This window comes from Mytilus edulis, chromosome 5 (assembly GCF_963676685.1).
Source record: "Mytilus edulis chromosome 5, xbMytEdul2.2, whole genome shotgun sequence".
Lineage (NCBI taxonomy): Eukaryota > Metazoa > Mollusca > Bivalvia > Mytilida > Mytilidae > Mytilus > Mytilus edulis.
Genome location: NC_092348.1, coordinates 80,488,806 through 80,510,956, shown reverse-complemented (window position 1 = coordinate 80,510,956; position 22,151 = coordinate 80,488,806). Strand labels below are relative to the sequence as shown.

At 31.4% G+C, this 22,151-nt stretch overlaps 1 protein-coding gene and 1 long non-coding RNA gene across 2 annotated transcripts; both read left to right on the top strand.

Annotated features, from left to right (window-relative positions):
• Positions 1 to 1,218: 1,218 nt before the first annotated feature.
• On the top strand, positions 1,219 to 4,623 carry LOC139522536 (uncharacterized). Its single transcript, XR_011664469.1, has 3 exons — positions 1,219 to 1,354; positions 3,124 to 3,237; positions 4,467 to 4,623. It is a non-coding gene; the product is annotated as an uncharacterized lncRNA (long non-coding RNA).
• Positions 4,624 to 5,831: 1,208 nt separating this feature from the next.
• On the top strand, positions 5,832 to 19,527 carry LOC139525506 (zinc metalloproteinase nas-36-like). The gene is made up of 10 exons (XM_071320895.1): positions 5,832 to 5,917; positions 8,091 to 8,208; positions 10,389 to 10,455; positions 11,158 to 11,361; positions 11,916 to 12,045; positions 12,881 to 13,015; positions 13,419 to 13,537; positions 13,989 to 14,107; positions 16,078 to 16,199; positions 19,474 to 19,527. Coding segments are annotated over exons 1-10 (1,053 nt in total). The 5' UTR covers positions 5,832 to 5,880; the 3' UTR covers positions 19,476 to 19,527.
• Positions 19,528 to 22,151: the final 2,624 nt, after the last annotated feature.

Here is a 22,151-nt window from a genome sequence, read left to right as displayed (position 1 = left end):
AAGTTTCCTGGTTCGATTCCCGTTCCAGGATGAAAATTTCAGAGACTGAATTTTCGGCTCTCTCTTGACACCATTTGCTAGTATGGTCTTGAGGAAACGATGATAGTCCGTCGGAAAGGGACGATAAATGGCTGACCCGTGTTAAGAGAGGGCCTTCTCTTGCATGTAAAATACACCCTTGTATATTTCGAAAAAGAGCAGGCTAATGCTGCTACAAGGCAGCACTCGCAACCGCAAAGTGGAAAGGGATTAATATAAGTTGCAAAACTTGTTTCCCAATACACTATAAATAAATATTTTTATATAAGCTAACTATATCAAATACTAGCACACAGCAAATCAGGTACAATCATGGGGGAAAAGTTGAAAAGGTGAAACAAATATTGTATTACATAGTTGTGTACTGGTAAGTGTACTTGCAGTTATTCGTTGTTCGATATTCACTATACAAAAGGCTGCTAGCAGTTGGCTCGATATTAATCGATATGGTGCTTTTCCTTCTTGTACGGTCATTTGAAAGTGCCCCATTGTTAATAATTTCCCAAATTTTCATAAATTTCTACACATTTATGGGCCATAATATTGAGAGAAAAAAATAACTTTTAACAATTAAACTTGTTTTTTATTCTTTCACTAAAGACCATGCGGACCAGTGTATTCTGAATAAATGCGTTGCTTTTTCATGTCAAATTGACCATGCTGTCAATTTTTGTTCAATTTTGAATGTTTCTCTTTTTACCCAAAAATTTACAAGATTTAAACGAAACTGAATCATCAGAAAAATACATTCTTTAGGTAATACAATTCTATTGAAAATCACTTAACGCAGAACCCCTCATCATTAATTTCAAACTTGTAATAGCAGACATTTTTATACACCTCGCCAAAAAGTAAGCAACACGTAAATGTTTTTGCTTCTATTTTTTGTTTTTAAATTAAATTTGCTACTGCTTTGATTCCATATATTTCGTTAATCTATTATTAGATATATAACCTGATTATTCACCTATTTCGAAAATTTAAAGAAGAATGTAGACTTAAAGATGTATTATGAATGATAAGGAGTGCAATGTCCAACAATGAACAAAATCAAAGCATAGAAATTTAAAAAGGCCTGTAAATGTCAAATGTGAAACAATTCAATCAAAAAACCTAACATGTTTAGTTTTAAGAAAGATTCGAAGGTAAAACGTTTAATTCTTTGATTTTATTTACAGAGACAGAAACTGGTTCTTCTTCTCGACCCGCTGTAGTGGCCAGCCCCGGACCTAAAACCAATGTTGCTAGAATAATTAAAGATCTCAAATTGACTCTTAACGGGAAAAGTTTGAATGTGAAGAATCCAAAATTAAAGGTTAGCACAGTTTGCACTAACCTTTGCACGTTATCTGTTTTAAATTTATCTACATAGAAACTTATTTTTCGGCCATAATTTAGACGAATCATAGAAGGTTATATAATACTCTTTGCAACACTTTTTGACTAAATATTATGTCAGTGTAATTGTCCTTGTAGTTAAATACATGATTCATTCAAGACTAATTTGTACTTTTTTAATAAATTGTAAAAAGTTATATCACAAGACTGCGAGGTAGTTTTTCAATTTTGAAAAAGTTTTGAAAACAAAACTAGAGATTTGATACATTGATAGATACACATTCATTCTATAGTATAAACATTTCTATAAAAGGTAATTTTTTATGTTTTGTAAAATGCTATAGCACATAGAACAAAAAATGATTACGTTTCATCCATTCTTCTTTTCTAGCTTTCACTAATTTTGCAAGATATCATAGTACATATACATAGGCTTCATAAATACAACTAAAACTATTTTGAGAAAATATTTCATTTAATCCTTTTCTGTGTAATTGTTGACATTGCTTATACAACTACATTAACATTACACACATGGACGCATGTCATTATTTTATTTTTTTACAAAGTTTATTTTTTTACAAACTTTTTCAACCCTATTTACATGCATACTTGCATGTAGGAACACTAGTATCTTTATACTTACATGCAATGTAGAAATTTGTCCAAGCCTATGACATATTGTAGGTATTTCTATGCGCCCAAATTCCGCCCAGTTAATAACAGACTGTTAATGAATCACAGTTTATAACGAAACTCAGAAAAGATTCATTTAAATTGAATTTAATTGATAATTTCAACTACCCTTACCGTTATCCTGATGATATTGTTTAGCTAAATAATCATAAATTTTCTAAATATAGTGCCTAAATGTACCCAACTAAACGTTAAATAAATCAAATGTAAACGATAGTAGCTGTCCTTTCCTAGATTTAGATATATCAGTTTACACGGGAAGCTCCGTACTAAAATTGACGAAAGTAGGGACGATTTTCGTTCTATATTGTTAATTTTACTGTTTGGGGTGGTGGTATTCCTTTGAAACCATCTTACCGTGTCTATATTTTACAATTCGGTAACTATGCCTGTGTCTGTTGGGACCTTTTTTATTTAATGAACGTCATCTATGCATTACTGGTAAATTATTAAGTCAGGGATATCGTTACTATAAATTTCTTTAACCTTTACTAAATAAAATACAAGGATTTGGTTTTGAAGTTTGTTGGAACCTGAAGTAACTTTTTTCAAACGTGATAGCCTTTCAATTTTTATACGATTAAGTCGTTAACCGTGCCCGAAAATTTAAAAGCTGTCCTAGTAAACTTATCCATTCTTTAAATAAACTTACTCCAAAAAGTTACAAATCAACATGTTCTGTTATTATGTCTTTGAATATTGTTTTCCATTGATATTAATACTGATTTTGTTATCAGTAAATAAAAAAGAAACTACATATTTTTGTTATATACATATGCACAATAATGGATCGACAATTTATTGTACCTAAATTAGGCCGATAGTTTTCTGGTTTGAATTGTTTAACATTTGTAATTTTTGGGCGATTTATAGTTGACTTATAGGTAAAGGCCTTACGGTGGCCTATAGTTTTAATATATGTGTGATCTCTTGTGGAGAGTTGTCTCATTGGCAATCATATAACATCTTCCCTTTATATATATGAGTTCATCTCAATGTACAATATGTATTTTTCATCTTAGATGATATTATTTTACTTTCTATTATCAGAACGTTCTAGATTCACATCTGTTTGGAGACACGATGGAGGAAAGGGCAGAAATTTGGCCATTGATGGGACAGCTCAATGATATGATCGCTTCGGCAAATAACGAAAAAGTCGAGGTACATTGCTTCAAGAATCTTAAAGCAATTCATATGAAAATCCAATTACAATATATGTTTAAAGCAGAAGTATGCTAAAAGTTATGTTGGAAATAATAATTGAACCATCATTAGCAGAGTAATAACAAAACTGACTGATAGATATCAGTTCTAAAATTATGTTATACAGACACACGTTTGGTCTACAGAAGACTGCTAGAAAAAGAAATTATAGAGGCCAAATTAAGTACGAAAGTTAAAGAGAATTGAGGATTAAAAAATAGTTTAGGCAAATATATATAAGTTACTCAAATCCTAGAATAAGAGGTATGTTGTATGACAGAACACCTTTTGTACAACAAAACGTCCTTTAAAGGATTTATTGATAATACAAGTCAGACTGAATGGTACATACAAAAATATCCATATCCGTATGCATGTATCTGTTGGAAAACTTTCATTTCAATTATCAGTTGATTTAAACAGTAGTCCAACACCCCTTTGTATGTCAAATGCATGAATGCAGGAGCCTGTTGTTCAGTAATTGTCGTTGGATGGTTTTGTTCATTGGTACTTCTCATTTCTTGTTTTTTCATAGATAAGACCGTTGGTTTTCCAGTTTGAATTGTTTTACACTAGCCATTTGGACCCTTTGTAGCTTGCTGTTCGATGTGAGTCAAAGCTCCGTGTTGAGTGCCGTACTTTGATCTATATTTGTTAACTTTTTATACATTTTGAATATGATGGGGAATTGTCTTATTTGCACTAATATAACTGTTACATCTTCCTATTTATGTAGAAAACATGCATATTTTGTGTTGTTGATTGACACTCAACATACTTACACAAGCAATTAACCGATTTAAAAAAAAAATGTTTTTGATGTCATATCTGGGGAACAGAATTTTAAAAAACTGCAACTGTTTCATAGATGAATCCAATTCACATTTTTTTTTTTTTACTAAAGAAGTGCGACATAAAACTGTATTACGGGGGCAAAGAAAACGGGATTGAATTGGCTTTAAGTTATAGAATAGTGTGCATTGTTTATACTGAGAAACTGTTAAGTTATCATGGCAAATCTCAATAGGGTAATATGTCACTAGGCTAAACACATTTTTTTTAAATATTATATATCACAATAGGTAGATATAAAGATTGTATGAATCACCCATAGTGTAACATTAAAATATGTAATATATAGATATTAGAATGATGATTATTTATTAAATAAGTTTGCCTTTTATTAGCGAACAACATCTAAGCCCATTGAAGATGTAGATGGACTAATTAAAGACGATATTATTTTAGACAAGGAGGACCTACTAGATATAATTGAGGCGTTCAAAAAATATCCTGAATTAATGAAAATTGATTCCGACACCGGAACTGCATTTAGACTAAGGGGATCGGTAAGTAAACAACCAAACAAAATAACAAATAAAGTTACTTACTAACAAACAAACAAACAAACAATCAAATTAATAAATAAACCAAAAGTAAAATCACAAAAATATTCCGAGGAAAATTGAAAACGAAAAGTCTTTTATCAAATGGCAAAATCAAAAGATCAAACAAATCAAAAGAATGGACAACAACTGTAATATTCCTTACTTGGTACAGACATTGTCTTGTGTAGAAAATGGTTGATTGAACCATCATTCGTAAAAAATCTCGTATTTTTACGAAACAGAAACAAAAATCTATCTTTGTAAAAAATATAAAAGAATTCCTACAACATGTTGTTTGACATTAGCATGCTCTATTTTTATTTGTGGTTAATAATATATCAATGACGTTTGATTTGTTTTATTGATTTCATTATATATTAAATGTACTTGTCTTTTCAACGATCATATGAAGAAGAATGCATATACATGTAGGGTTTCATTAAGAATAAATAATGCCAACATTATCCATATCCTTAACGTTCTGATGTACAAACGGTGTCCGCTTACTGAACTATCATACTATTATTGAATATATGTGTCTTAAGCGATAATGACCATGTTTGACTTGTCGATGCGATATATATACTGCCTTCTTTTCTCGTTTATAACACTATGTAAAACAACTTCTAAATGTCTAAAGTAAACTTGAACAGGATTTTTTAGACGCAGTGTTATATCAGTTTCTTTTTCTTTTTCTTTTATATATTTTAAATCAACACAGGCAAATATCACTTACATCAATCCACGTGCATTTAAATTCGTGTGGTTCTCATATGAAATCAACGTAAGTTTTACGTCAAACGAGTTTATATATGAAATGATGTAATGTAAGTTTCACGGGAACCTCACGTAAGATGAGGTATTATTGCCGAAGCGACAACTACCAGTTCAAATGACAATGCTACAAGGAATTTAATGATCACCACAAGTACGGCCATCAATTATAAGCGTTACCCACGTCTCAAAGCCGGATAGAAAATGCATCAACACGACATATGCCAAAATATTCAATCGTTAAAAATTTTTCGACTAATTTATTGCAATATAATATACGGAAAACAATTATGACAGACACGAACCAGCGAAAACCACTAAATACTAGGCTCCTGGCTTAATATAAAATATATTTGTTTCGTATAAAAGTCAATTTATTTGTATGGAACAAAGCCCAGTTTGGAGAACACTTATTAAAAAGAAAAGCAAAAAATGGAAAATGCCAATAAAGTACCGGGTTAAACGTGGGCTAAGTAGTATGTAAAAACTCACCAATAGTACCCAGCTTATATTTTAGTTAACCAAAAACAAGATGTGTAGCCTGTCGACACAACCGTTCTCGCTCATTTTGTTTGGTTTTTTCTTAGATTCATATCTACCAAATAGATTATTAAGGTTGGAACATACGTTATTAGATGTTGTCTCAAACTTAATTAGTTACATTTAGATATATGAATAGGTAAAAGGTGCAAATTTTGAAATACGACTTATTTGTTTACGGATCTTGCCTGACATTACTTGATAACTAAGTAAATATATTACAAAAAAGTTCAACATTATTCTTAAAATAGATAGATTGAAAACTAAGTATATCATGAACCCCACCAATTACCTCCGTAAAATCATGCTGTGTAACCCTGCTACACTAGGTTTTAACAATTCGCGAAACTGTAAGTTGATGTAAGACGTCTGTCGTATTTGTTTTTCGTTTATTGGTTTGTACGAAAAAGCTACTTATTTGACATGACAGATAATATGTGATAAACATTTTATATTTTAATGTAGAAAAACACACACGCACTTTGATTGAAATAAAAAATATATATATGTAGGATTCAGACAATTGATTCCGTGATGAAATGTAAAGACGTTTCTTTTACATTCGTATGACCCACCGTTTCTTATTTTTCTATTTTATATGTTTATTTCACATCGTTTTATTTGATTATATGGTTAATATTGAATGCCAACATTCTTAACTTTAAAAGCTTTACAACTTAATTGAAGTATTGTTTAAAAAATATATATACAACTATTGGACTATATAGTGATTATCATTTTTTAAAGACATTTATTGTCCGACATTCATTAGGTCTTTCCACTTTTCCTTGGAAAGACCTATTGTTTTTTTCTGATTATTAATATTTAGGTCTTTCCACTTTGTCGTGGATAGACCTATTGGTTTTCTTCTCATTTTTTTTTTCTTCCGACAATTTTTTTATTCCTTCGTTGTATTGATTTTTCGCAAGATGTTGCGTAGATATTTGAAATATGACATCGTACAGTTTGTACGCTTTTGTATCTACTTCTGTGTAACCGAATACTTTTTTATGTAAGAGTTATATTCCCGAACACTAACTTTTTCTTGTTATTTCTAAATCTTCGCAACCTTATAAGAAACCGACAAATATACTTTCCAATTTGCTCCTTTTATTCTCAGGACGTTTCGTTTAATTTTGACAGAAGCCGTATAAAGATTCCATATGAAAGTTATTTCCCCTTTTGTATTTGAGTGAATTGTATTTGTAACTGGAAAAAGATGAGTGATAGATGCCTTGGGTCTTTTGATTTGAGGTCCTTGGTCAAGGTAATGTTAAAAAATTAGAATTTGGCTTATTTTCACTTATTTCCAAAAACCGTATAAGATATCGACAATCCATTTTTATTAAATTGTTAGTTACAACATGTCGTAACACCTTAAGTTTTTTCTCCATTTTTATTTTTAAAATTTCATGTATGGTGGTATTACTCAATTATTAAGTAAAATAAAGACCTAGGATGGTTGGATTAAATGTCCTTGGTGTATGACCTTGAAATTGAGCTCAAGGTTAAAGTTAAATTTGACGTTTTAGATTTAGACCTTTGCTTTATCTTCATATTTTAACACGATAAAGCCATGGGACTTTTTTCATTTTGTTGCAATTTACATTAACTGAAAAACAAACCGGAAATGACTTTCTGAAAAGGCGGAAGTAGCTTTGGTTTGTACTTATTCAATGCAAAAGTATATAGGACCATATTTTTTGGAATCAGTGTCAAGTAAACTTTCAAATTATACCGGAAGTGACATTTTACAGACTGGAAGTAACAAAGTATCTCCCGCATTTTAACAAAATTGTTTAGAAACTATATATTTTGGGAATCAGCGTACATTAAGTTGTCATTTGACACTGTATATGACATTTTCAATCGTATTTTAATATTTTCATATCAATATGAATCGTAAGAAGTGGAAAGACCTTCAATTGTTCTCTGAACAATTGGTTTTTAATTTGAAATTGATATTTTTCTTCGTCAATTCTGTGTAATTTCTAAAATTTTCGGTCCATCTATTTCTGTATATGAACGAAGCATTACATGCTTTTATAACAGCTTTCGTTTCTAATAAAGGGACACATTTTACGGTTTGCATTAAGATTTTTTCTTCAGGTACACTAGTAAAAAAAGCAACAACTGTCTGGGAAAAGAACACATGTATAAGATTTAAGAAGAAGAAATTTATCATTCCCGGACCAAATCTCGTCTTTAGAAAGGTGAAACAAAACAAGTAAGTCATTATGCCACAGTTTATTACAATAAGTTACATTCATTAAAAAAAAAAGCATTTTAATTTAGTATATTAAGAAACGTCTTCAACTCCATATATTTCTTTAAAATTTTCTATTCAGCACTGAAATATCGATTCTGAGAAAAAAAATCACTGTTCTATGGATAAGGGCATAATTAAATTGTTATCAAAGGTACCAGGATTATAAGTAATACGTCACACGCGCGTTTCGTCTTCATACGACTCATCAGTTATGCTCAGATCAAAATAGTTGTAAAGCCAAACAAGTAGTTTTTCGAATAATTCAAAGTTTTGTACCAAGTCAGGAATATGGCCACTGTTATATTATAGTTCGTTTCTGTGTGTGTTACAATTTAACGTTGCGTCGTTTGTTTTCTCTTATTTTTTAGTGTAAATTGACATTGCGATATAACGTGTCACGGTACTTGTATATCCCAAATTCATGTATTTGGTTTTGATGTTATATTTGTTATTCTCGTGTGATTTTGTCTGATGCTTGGTCCGTTTCTGTGTGTGTTAGTTACATTGTAGTGTTGTGTCGTTGTTCTCCTCTTATATTTATGCGTTTCCCTCAGTTTTAGTTTGTTACCCCGATTTTGTTTTTTGTCCATGGATTTATGAGTTTGAACAGCGGTATACTACTGTTTGCCTTTTATTTGTAGCAAAAGACATAAGACATAAGATATAAGACATTTTATTTCACTAAAGCCCCCACATGGGGTATGTTAGTACAACATTTTTTAACAAACTATAAAAGTATGAACATATTTACATATTTACATTAAAACATGGTTAACAAAGGTGCAATAATAGTATATATAATTAATACAGATATTTGACAGGAAGTACAAAATATAGTAACATGATTAAGCACATGTATTAAAAGGTTTTAATAACACTTTTACAAACTTTTGCTATTCCAGTAAGTGTGAATAAATCTGATGTATTCATCAATTTTTTAAATTTTAAAACATTTGGGTTTTTACATATATCTAACGGTAAAAATTTAGCTCTAACATTGTTGAAAAAGGTACATTTGAATAAGTAATGGAACTCATCACCAAGTTCATTAGCATTACAAAGATTACAATGTCTTTCAGATCTATCAATATTGAAAAATCTCCCCGTTTCAATGGGCAATTTATTACTAAGGCAACGGAATTTACATAAATACATTCTTAGATCAGATGGTAACACAGTTAAATATTTCTCAAAACAAAAATCAGACTTGTATATTCTGTAATTAAGACATTTTGCAGAATTCATAACATTATTACTCCAGTTCAACATAAATGTATTACTTAAACATTTCTTGACATTCTTACTAATATTATCAGATTTAGCAATTATTTGATTATCCCACATCAAATTAAATCCACATTCATATAAAGTATTTTTAATTTCTAACAACCATTTAGAGTGGTAGATACCCCTTTTACTAAGCTGATACAATATAGAATACAGTGTATATGAATTTTTTTCTCTTTTACCACACATGATACGTTGCCAGAAACCAAACATTCTAGCTTTAATAAGAATATGTAATGGTATTCTACCAAATTCTCCATAAATCATACAATGAGCAGTACTTTTTTTAACATTCAAAATTATTTTACAAAATTGCATATGCAAGTTTTCTATAATATTACAATTTTCAAAACCCCAAACTTCTGCACCATATAACAAAATAGGTACAACCATTGTATCAAAAAGTTCTAATTGCATATCAATTGGTAAATTCAACTTCCTAGCCTTTCTTAAGACTATAAACATGGCTTTTCTTGCTTGCTGTACAAGATGTGCTTTGGCGTCATTAAAATTACCCTTACATGAAAATATAATACCAAGGTATTGAAAATTTGTAACAATATTGAGGCTTTCACCACTATATTTAAAGTTCATATTATCTGTGTTAAGTCTAGATCTTGAGAATATTACAACTTTTGTCTTAGATATGTTAACTTGCATTTTCCAAGTTTAGCAGAAAATTTATAAAAATGACCATATAATTAATATTCATTTTAACACCGAAGTACTGTCTACTGGGCAAGTGATACCTAAAGACTTGTTTTGTGGATTTACACAACTACATCTTTCATTTTCTGTGCACATTATATATATTTATTATATTCATCAAGTAATGTACTTTGTTATTGAAGGTGCAGTTCAAAAGTTGGTAGAAAACCTATTTTTCAATACATCAATCTCGGGCCTTCATGTCTACATGTATGTTATATAGACATTTGTTTTCTTACTTGAAATGTTTCGTTTAAAGTTAATGCATACAGATAAAGTTCTTTTTTCCTCCTCCAAAAATAAAAGTTTTCGTAACTAGATACCGTAGGAAAACAAAGAAACACTGTATAAGATTGTGCGTTCGCTTTAAGATCGCATTCAATATTACACATCAATAATCAGACATAAGTCGATGCATCAACATTCAAAATACACATGTCGGTACGAACCATTTTTGTGGGAAATAATGTACCTAACTATCTTCTGTGTCCTAACTATCTTATAACGAACATCGCATTGGTCAAGGACGCCTCATATATGTCTTTATATAATGACCACAGAAATTGTTCGTGCAGAAAGGAATTCAAATGGTATTAATTTATCATCATCTAATTTGAATTTTGAAAACCGAGTGACTTATTCGGAATGGCATATTCATGAGAACTAGGCGGACTAAAAAGGTCTTTTTTATTATTAATTGAGATATTTGACTGAAATAGTACGTAGTAAAAACTGTCAGAAATAAAACCGTTTTTTATGTAAAAGCTGTTTTTGTTCGAATTTTTTGAAGTCAGTCAAGTGTGCCTATCCTCTTAATAAAATCTTTATAATAGTATTTCTCAAATCCAACTATCTATGGAATGTTTTACAAAAATTATCGTGTTTTTACTATCAGCTATTTATTTTATATAGGTTGGAATTGTTGTTCACGAAATTGGTCATGCGCTTGGATTTTGGCATGAACAGTCCAGACCAGATCGCAACTCTTACATTAAAGTCATTAAAAAGAATATTAAGAAAAAGAAATACCACAACTTTGTAAGATATCCATGGAGTCAATCACGAATATTTGGATTGCCTTATGATTATAGTTCTATCATGCATTATGGATCACATGTAAGCAATTATTTAGTTTTATAAGAATTATGAATTATAACTACACATGTAATACTATCAGTCTTTAGTGGGAATGCATTTACTTTGAGTATATGATCTTTGTTTGAGATTCAGATACAAATACAAACCAATCCAGAAATTTAACTAAGAAAGCCGTAACTGTTACCTCTATTCAGCGAGTTGTTAGTATAGATATTCATTTCAGGGAAAGAATTATAACTGCCGATGAATAATCCATTAAAACATTACAAAAAAAAACCCAAAGTTTGAACCCCAGAACAAACCGATGGTGAACTCAGATGCTCCAGAATGGTAAGCATATCCTGCTCTTCGTGTGGCAATCGTCGTGTTACAAGTGAATATCTGTTGATAATTCATATTCTGTTATGTAACAATCAAGAAAATAGGTCACGAAAAGAGTTTCATATCCGTGGTCAATATACTTGACCATATTCATGCACATGGAAAAATGATTATAATTAGGTGGAAATCGAAAACAACTGTCAATTTTTTCTCACTTGGCTCTTGTAAATATGCAACCTTTCTATCTACAGGCTTTCTCTGTATCTTCTGGATCAAAACAGACAATCATTCCAAGGCAAGATGACTACGACAGAACGATTGGTCAACGTCAAGTTCTTTCTTTTTACGATGCTAAAGCAGCAAACTTTCATTATTGTGAATGTAAGTTATAATGACGGGGTTTAGTATTTTTGTGATTTAATTTTTTTGTATACTACATTGTTGTCATCTATGGAAAAGCAAAACAAAATCTAAATTTCATATTTTGTAATTCTAAATTGAATCCACTTCCATTATTTTCTTTTTAATGTTTTTTTTTTGTAACGCCTTTCTTGTCAGATTGTTATCTTAATAGACGTTTTTAGTATTCAATACAATCACATAACAATACATATCTGTAAATATTTTAAATCGATATATTTTCTTCAACAGCTTACTTGATATTTCCATTTCTGAATAGTTCTGTTTTGAAGATAGAAGTGATTTAGAAACAAATTACGTATTCACTGAGTTATGTTACTTTTGGTATTCAACTCCTTTGTGAATTGAAATTAAACACAGGGATGGTTGTCATAAATGAGCATGAACAAAATAATAAAAAACTAAGCAAATCAATTAAAATCTCACAGTAAACAAACTACAAATTAAACAAATTATGAAATCAGGCAAGCTTTTAAATTATGAGTGTCAGAGAGCACAACAAAATGAACAAAGGCATAATCGCAAGCATCAGTCATAGTAAACTTAATTACATGGCACTCACACATGGAACCAAAAATAGAAAACCAATGGGGAAAAGGACCCGACTGCTCTGAGCCTGTAAATTTGATAAAACATGCATTTGCCATTCACCATTTCTAACTACTCATTGGAACAGTGCATATCTTGAAATAAAATAAATAATTTGATTAGTACATTTAAGAATTGAAAATACTCGACAACTGTTTACGTTTGAAACTCCTTTGCCTGACTTATAATATTGTGTTCTTTGTAACAGCTAAATGCTCTGGTGGTCTGACGTGGTTTAAATGTAAAAATGGCGGTTACAAGAATCCAAATAAATGCAACGAATGTAAATGCCCTGATGGGCTTAGAGGACGTTATTGTACGATTCCAGCTAAATCTCTTCCAAGTAAGTCTTTACACACTTTGTATCATGATCACATACTTGGGATTTAATTTTAGTATAAGTCTTGTGAAATCTACCATAAGCAAGCCTGTAGAACACTTTATCCGATCAGCTAGAAGAATTGTAACAGGAAATATTCTCAGCATGCTTAATATCTGTAATTTAACTATGAACGTGTGAATTTTAAGAAATATTGATTCCAATTGTTTTGGGTTTTTTTTTGGCGTTCAGTTCGTCAAACGACTCAGTAAATATAACATATTAAATAGATTATCGGAAATATTTAATTGATAATTAATAAATACAAAAGGAAAAGGAAAAAGGTTAACAATTAAATTATAATAGTACAATATCACATATAACTGCCAAAATACAATTAAGTTTATACGGGGGCCTTCCTTTTCAGATTCTGGATCTTGTGGTGATGTTACTCTCAGTGCTAAGTCGTCCTATAAGTCATTTACATCCCCTGGGTATAGCGGATCTGGATATTCTACTTCTAATGAATGCTCTTGGTTCATTAAGGTATGCATTTTAAATGTCTGAACGAAATACCGTAAGAAACGGTTTAAAAGTGACAACAATTGTGTACATGGAAATATTCAAAAAACTTTTTGCGGAGTCCGCAGGTTAACTGCATCAAAACAGTCCTGTTATGTCTCTTTTTCATGTTGCTTTCACAGATATCTCACTAACAACTAACACTTGAATGAGGGGGTAAGATAACAGCCATTATCTGCAGGTGCCTCAAATTAAAAAAAAATATAGATGTACTTTTAATATGTACTGAACACTTGCTAAAGTAGTGCATGATGAAAAGAAACATTTTTTTATTGATATTCTCCAATAATACAATACAAATACTCAATTTGTTTTCACTCAATCGATTTCTGACTTTTGAACAGAGGTATACTACACTGTTGATTTTATTAACCGTCTACAAACTAAACTACGAAATAACAATTTTCATTTGCAGGCACCTAAAGGAAAACGAGTTCAGTTTCAATTCCGAAACTTGTTTAAAATAAGTTGCCGTAGAAACTGTCGAGATTATGTTGAAGTACGATATAAAAAGTTGTCTGATGCAGGACCTAGGTATTTGTCGTTTTTTACAAATATTTAAAACTGTCATATGAGTAATTTCTCACCCCATGCTACATGTTACATTCACTTTATCCGTCCGTCTGTTTTTGTATATTGTTTAAGATAATAATTCCTTTCATAATTTTGAAGTACCACAAACCTGAATTATTTCATATTTGGTCTGGAGCCTGACTGTGCACACTTTTCGAATCTAATAGATCTATACCGCCGATTCGTTGGATGTTCAATACATTATAACGTTGTTTTTTCTCTTTTAAATTGTTTCACATGTTTCATGTCGGTGCCTTTTCTATCTGACTATACAGTATTGGTTTTGCCTATTGTTGAATAGCATATAGTGATCTATAATAGTTGTTTGTAGTTATCAAAGGTACCAGGATTATAATATAATACGCCAGACGAGCGTCTCGTCTACATAAGACTCACCAGTGACACTAAGATCAAAATAGTTATAAAATCAAACAAGTACAAAGTTGAAGAGCTTCGAACCCAAAATTCTAAAAGGTTCTACCAAATACGGCTAAGGTAATCTATGCCTGGGATTAAAAAAAACCTTAGTTTTTCGAAAAATTCTAAATTTTGTAACAGTAAAGTTATATAAAAAAAAAAGACCATATAATTGATATTCATGTCAAAACCGAAGTGCTGACTACTGAGCTAGTGATTACCTCGGGGACGAAACTTCTACCAGCAGTGGCATCGACCCAGTGTTGTAAATAATTATCAAAGGTATCAGGATTATAATATAATACGCCAGACGCGCGTTTCGTCCATTTAATTACATTTGTTCATCCATTTCATTTGCGCTCGGGTAGATAATTTTCTCATTGGAAGTCAAACCATATATTCTGAAGTTGTTGTTGAAAAAAATTCGTCTCCAATTTGTCAGCCGTCATCACGTAAAAACGACGAATCAAAGAATTCAACTTTATATATAACTAATATAGTACAAAGGTGTAGATTAAAAATTACACCACTCGAGGCCCTTTTGTTTTCCACGTAATTAATATTGCCAATAATTAAGAAGTTCCGGGTCGAGTCCGATACCGATACCAATAGTATATTCGCCTGTTACCTATTACCTTATCTGTACGTTCTGCATTTGACAGGCGCACCACCAAACGGTGTATACAGGATTAATATGCTATATACACGGGTCATAATCACAGGGTTGACACTACTAAATTGTCAAATTGTTACCTATTGTAGTATTTTAATCAGTAAGACTTTCTAAGATAACAATACGAATACTAAAAATCTGTGACTAAAAATAAGGCGTATATATATAGGTACAGTTTTCAATTTGTTAGCGGGCATGGCGTAAAACAGCGAATCAAAGAATTCAACTTTATTTATAACTAATAAAGGACAATGCTGTTGATTAAAAAATACTCCATTCCAGGACCTTTTGCTTTCTAAATAATTAATATTACCAATAATTGATAAGTTCCAGTTCGACGGGTTCAAACAGAGATTTGATAGCAGCAGAGAAAACTTTGTATCTTATAACCGGCATGACTTTATCAGATGACAATACTAATACTAAAATAAGGCTTGCGCATAGTTATATACTTTAATTCAGTCACGGACCCGCGATATCACGGGTGTGTTCTAGTGGTATGTTATATTGCGTAAGTGTGTTTGATTTTTTCTAGAAACAAATTGTAAAAAATCGAATTTAAAGGCAAATTTAAAAAGCGTTTTTTAAAGCTCCAACTTGTATAACAGATGCTTATAGTTCCGTTATATTGACCAAATTTTTTGTAACTTCATAGGGTTGTAAAAGCGTTGACCGTGGGCATATTTTTGGAATGAAGCGCTTCATACAAAATGTACTCCGGTCAACGCTTTTACACCCCAATGAAGATACAAAAAGAAGCATTCAATTTTAATTATAAGTTTGATATAGAAAGTTTTGTTTGTAGAAACTTCACCTTTTTAAAATGGATAATCTTTTCTAGATACTGTTGCTACCGCAGGCCTACACGTACGTATAAATCCTCTACAAGGTACATGTTAATAAACTTCAGAACATTTTCTGGCCAGAGAAAGAAGGGATTCAGTGCACGGTATAAGTATATTTGTGAGTTCAATTTCAATTTATACATGTTAAATAAGATCCATTGTTTAGATCTATGTGATTGTTTTTCTATGTTTTTAGCTCACCTGGCCCATAGGGCCAAGTGAGCTTTTCTCATCACTTGGCGTCCGGCGTCCGTCGTCGTCGTCCGTCGTCGTTAACTTTTACAAAAATCTTCTCTTCTGAAACTACAGGGCCAAATTAAACCAAACTTAGCCACAATCATTATCTAGTTTAAAAATGTGTGGCGTGACTCCGCCAACCAACCAAGATGGCCCCCATGGCTAAAAATAGAACATAGGGGTAAAATGCAGTTTTGGCTTATAACTCAAAAAACTAAAGCAATTAGAGCAAATCTGACAGAGGTAAAATTGTTTATTAGGTGAAGATCTATCTGCCCTGAAATTTTTAGATGAATCGTAAACCCCTTTGTTGGGTTGCTGCCCCTGAATTGGTAATTTTAAGGAAATTTTGCTGTTTTTGGTTATTATCTTGAATATTATGATAGATAGAGATAAACTGTAAACAGCAATAATGTTCAGCAAAGTAAGATTTACAAATAAGTCAACATGACCGAAATGGTCAGTTGGCCCCTTTACGAGTTATTGCCCTTTATAGTCAATTTTTGACCATTTTCCGTAAATCTTAGTAATCTATTACAAAAATCTTCTCCTCTGAAACTACTTGGCTAAATTAATACAAACTTGGCCACAATCATCTTTGGGGTATCTAGTTTAAAAAATGTGTGGCGTGACTCAGCCAACCAACCAAGATGGCCGCCATGGCTAAAAATAAAACATAGAGGTGAAATGTAGATTTTTGCTTATATCTCTGAAATCAAAGCATTTAGAGCAAATCTGACAAGGTGTAAAATTGGTCATCAAGTGGAAATTTATCTGCCCTGAAACTCTCAAATGAATCGGACAACCAGTTGTTGGGTTGCTGCCCCGAAATAAGTAATTTGAAGGAAATTTTGCAGATTTTGGTTGTTATCTTGAATATTATTATAGAAAGAGATAAACTGTAAACAGCAATTATGTTCAGCAAAGTAAGATCTACAAATAAGTCAAAATTACCAAAATTATCAGTTGACCACTTAAGGAGTTATTGCCCTTTATAGTCAATTTTAATCAATTTTTGGTAAATTTTTGTAATCTTTTACAAAAATCTTCTCCTCTGAAACTACTGGGCCAAATTTAACCAAACTTGGCCTTAATCATTATTGGGTATCTAGTTTTAAAAATGTGTGGCGTAACCCGGCCAACTAACCAAGATGGCCGCCATGGCTAAAAATAGAACATAGAGGTGTAATGTTGGTTTTGGCTTATATCTCTGAAACCAAAGCATTTAGAGCAAATCTGACAGGGTAAAATTGTTTATCAGGTCAAGATCTATCTGCCCTGAAATTTTCAGACAAATCGGACAACCTGTTGTTTGGTTGCTGCCCCCGAATTAGTAATTTTAAGGAAATTTTGTAGATTTTGGTTATTATCTTGAATATTTTTTTAGATAGAGATCAAATGTTACAGCAATAATGTTCAGCAAAATGAGATCTACAAACAAGTCAACATGACCAAAATTGTCAATTGACCCCTGAAGGAGCTATTGCCCTTTATAGTCAATTGTTAAAAATTTTCATAAATTTTTGTTACTTTTTGTAAATTTTTAGGAAATATTTTCCACTGTAATTACTAAGCCAAGTTCATTATAGATAGAGATAATTGTAGCAACAAGAATGTTCAGTAAAGAAAGATCTACAAAAACAGCCCCATCACCGAAACACCATTTTGTCATGAATTTATCTGTGTCCATTGTTAATATGCACATAGACCAAGGTGAGCGACACAGGCTCTTGAGAGCCTCTAGTTTTAATAAAATCTTTACTTTTAATATAAACACATAAGCGCATTAACATGTCAATATTATATAAAATATATATAATTAATTTTGATTGCAAAAGACGACCAATACCATTTTTAGATCGATCTGAAAGACTCCTATTTATATATATTCACAGCCATACTTGTAATAACTGACAACAAAAATTTCATTCAGACACTTGTGATATTGAAACACAACAAGAAAATCAACATCACACATTTAAAAAAAACTTACTGTAAAAATTATTATGAAAGACTTGAATTGAAACAAATAGTGATGCATTTGTTTCAAGAAAAGTCATCACAAATAGTGATGAAAGCGCATTAATCAGGCATTTATCCTTGTACTAAAAGCGCATTAGGCAGACATCTCTCCTTGTAATGAAAGCGTATTAGGCAGACATTTATCCTTGTACTGCAAGCGTGTTATGCAGAAATACATCCTTCTAATAATAGCGCATTAAGAAGACATTTGGATGTACCCTTGCAATGAAAGCACATTAAGAAGACATTTACCTTTGAAATTAAAGTGCTATAAGCAGACATCTATGTTTGTAATGAATGCGAAACAAACGTGTTTGCTTATAGCGCTTATATTAAAAGGATATATGTCTGCTAAATGCGATATTATTTCAAGGGTAGATGTCTTCTTTACACGCTTTCATTACAAGCATATCTGTCTACTTAATGCGCCATTAGTAAACGGATATATGTCTCCTTGGTGCGCTTGTGTTAACAGAATATATGTCTGCTTATAGTGGTTTGCTCTTTTTCTTTTGTTACCTATGCTGACATCTGAAGTCCGAGTTCGAAGTTAGAAAAAAACATAGAAAATTGATAATTTAAGCCTTATATCTTTGTTAAGTTTGTATTTTATAATGTTTTTCTTGTCCAAGTTTGGTTATACTGGAAGTAATAGGTCAATAACACTATCGAAAAGACATTAATTGTCGCTATGCGCAATTGTTGGAATACATATAGTACTGTTTAATGTCTTTTTAATAGATTAAATAAAAAATTAAAATCACAAAAATAAAACGCCTAGGAAAATTCAAAACGGAAAGTACCTTATCATATGGAAAAATCAAAAGCTCAAACACATCAAACGAATGGAAAACAACTGTCATATTCCTGACTTGGTACATGCATTTTCTTTGTAGAAAAATGGTGGATGAAAACTGGTTTATAGCTAGCTTAACCTCGCACTTGAATAACAGTGGCATACAATTGCACTATATTGACAACGATGTGTGAACACACCGAACAGATATAATAGGGACAATATGTCAAAATAGGGATACAAAAGACAATTTTTGCAACACAATGATAGGTAGTTCAATACTATGCATGGTCTTAATATATTTATTTTCATTTATTTGTTTTTTTGTTTTTTACAGAAGAGAGAACTTTTACACAGATCAACGTTCAAAGATGAAATAAATATTTAAATAATAAGATGGGTGTTGGCTGATATATTGAATTATTTAACATATTAAAGAAATGGCACTTTTATTTAAATTCATAAATACTTAGAGGCAGATTTCCGACAAAATGCATGATTTTAAACAAAGATCGGAATTCTGATGATTTAATTTAAAAACAGGCAGGCTATTCTAGAGATTGGATAAGCGCAAGCCAGATGAACCGAAACGGTCATGCATTTTGAAGCGCATTAAAAAAAAAGTACGATGATCAATGAGCACATGTATTGACTATTGAAGTCATTTCTAGAAGTCCTAAGCTATGGATGCTTTGTCATTTATTTAAGACAAACATGTTGTTACAGATAATAGACTATAAACACGTGTGATAGAAAACTAAAGTCAGAGCAACACGAACATGATCTAAAACCGGGAGTGATCACAAATGCCCTACCCGGAAGGATAATCATATTCTGCTCCCAAGTGACATCTGTCGTATTACTCATTTAAGTACAAATTCCATGGTAAGACTAATTAGTCTGATTGGTTAATTTCACATTCAAGAATAGTGGACAGATTTAAAAATTATTATGTAGCTAGTTCAGCTATGCGTTTCATATAAGATCTTTCTAGAGTAACTACCATTTTTTTCTGCATGGAAAGATCTTCTTAAGGAATGTTGTAATAAGGTGCATAGTATATATTATAGGGCTAAATATTTCGCGGTGGTGTCTTGCCATGGCTTTGTTTGGACTTGTTTGTTTGCTTTTTGGCCTTGAATGTTTGTCCCTAATATTTTATTAACTGTGCATTTGCATTTAGGTATCGCAGATCAAATTTATTGGTTCATAGTGTGTTAATTTACTTTTTTTGATTGAGTTAAGCCTTCCAATTGATGTTTTATCGTGTGGTTTTCTATGTTGTGATGTTATGCTATTGTTTCAGAAAAAGGGAGAAGGTTGGGTACCATTAAAACGTTTAATACCGCTGCAAAATGTTTGTATCTGTCGTAAGTCAGGAATCTGATGTACAGTAGTTGTCGTTTGTTTATGTTATATATACGTGTTCCTCGTTTCTCGTTTTTTATATAGATTAGACCGTTGGTTTTCCCGTTTGAATGGTTTTACACTAGTGACTTTGGGGCCCTTTATAGCTTTTTGTTCGGTGTGAGCCAAGGCTACGTGTTGAAGGCCGTACATTGACCTATAATGGTTTACTTTTATAAATTGTTATTTGTGTGGAGAGTTGTCTCATTGACACTCACATCACATCTTCCTGTGTCTATATAATTAATCAATGGTGTCTAGCAGGTGCTGATTCTTTAAAAAAAATACTAGCTACTTCAAAATTTTCAATCAAAATCATAAAACAATGTCAATAATATAGAAACTTTTGATGTTTCTACGTTTTACTCTATACTATTCCATACGCTTATTTGATAGACCAACATCATATTTTATTCAAGAGTGCCCTAGGAATAAATTGAAGTAGGTGTGATTGGCAAAACCTATCAAAAATTGTGGTCATTAAAGGTCTTCAACTTCAACTTTAGCCTTTTTACATTTTTTAAGACCCTGGCATCTTTGATGAGTATTTTGTTATAAGTTGATTATTTTCAATTAGCTCAAAGTACTAGTAACTGTGTGTGTGTGTGTGTAATTTTTGTGTCAAATACCGATTTGATGAAACACACATTTGCCAATGGATTTTTATAGTATGTTTCCAAGGTTGAGAAGGAAGTTTCCAAGGTTGAAAAGGTTGAGTTATTTGGTAGAAACATGTTTAATCCAGTCTCATTCATTATATATTTGAGTCCAAATCTAGAACCGTTTGATAAAAATGATGTCGTTGTTTTCTACCTGCCATGGTTTTGTTAGTGTTTAAGTATACATCAGGCTTTAGGTTTTTGTCGTTTGTATTGTTTCACAGATCTTGTCCTTGAGCCTTTAAAATCTTTTAACAAATTCTCATTGATGAAGTCCGTCAGGTGACTTTTAATTTCAACAATACGAAAAATAACATCCATTGCAACTATCTGTTTCAGGGGAAATCCACATTTTCAAACAATCCACATTTTTAAAACAATAAACAATAAACTTGAAGTGCAATCTAAATATTTCTTTTGCATACACATTCCCTAAAGATACGCAATAAGCTTTCTTTGGTGTTAGTGCAAAAAGTGCACATTTATATTTCTGTTAAATCCCAAAAGAGTGTATGTTCCTATGATTTTATGTAATAACTTGAACTGAAAATTTTAAAGTATATTTTTGTTGCTTTAACGGCAGTGGAGTAGATTTTCCGCCAATATTAAATTTCAACACATAAATCCTGGGACCATTTGTAATGAGATCTTAAAGGATTTTCTTTTAATAATTAAAAGCAAACTATCAGTAAAAGTATTAACATGTTGTTGTGTTTTTTAATAATTTTTGAGTTTTTCTACAATATAATTTTCACTATATCTAAATCTACTAAAATTGTTTGTTTGTGATATATTTATGTCACATTTTAAAGCTGCACTTAGTAGTTCCAACACATGGATGAAGAGATGAGGGGATAAAGGATCCACTTGCCAAACCCCACTAGCCAAAGTAAAAATAAATTATAAATTGTTTCTAGTTGAAGGTCATCGATTCAGTCAATTAAACCCA

What these genes read in the sequence shown, in the direction of transcription:
- LOC139525506 (XM_071320895.1), top strand. Translation starts at nt 5,881, where the DNA reads ATGCCAATAAAGTACCGGGTTAAACGTGGGCTAAGTA. An exon ending in GGTTAAACGTGGGCTAAGTA is followed by an intron (nt 5,918 to 8,090) that starts GTATGTAAAAAC and finishes TTTTTTCTTCAG; the next exon opens with GTACACTAGTAAAAAAAGCA. An exon ending in TCCAGCTAAATCTCTTCCAA is followed by an intron (nt 13,016 to 13,418) that starts GTAAGTCTTTAC and finishes CTTCCTTTTCAG; the next exon opens with ATTCTGGATCTTGTGGTGAT.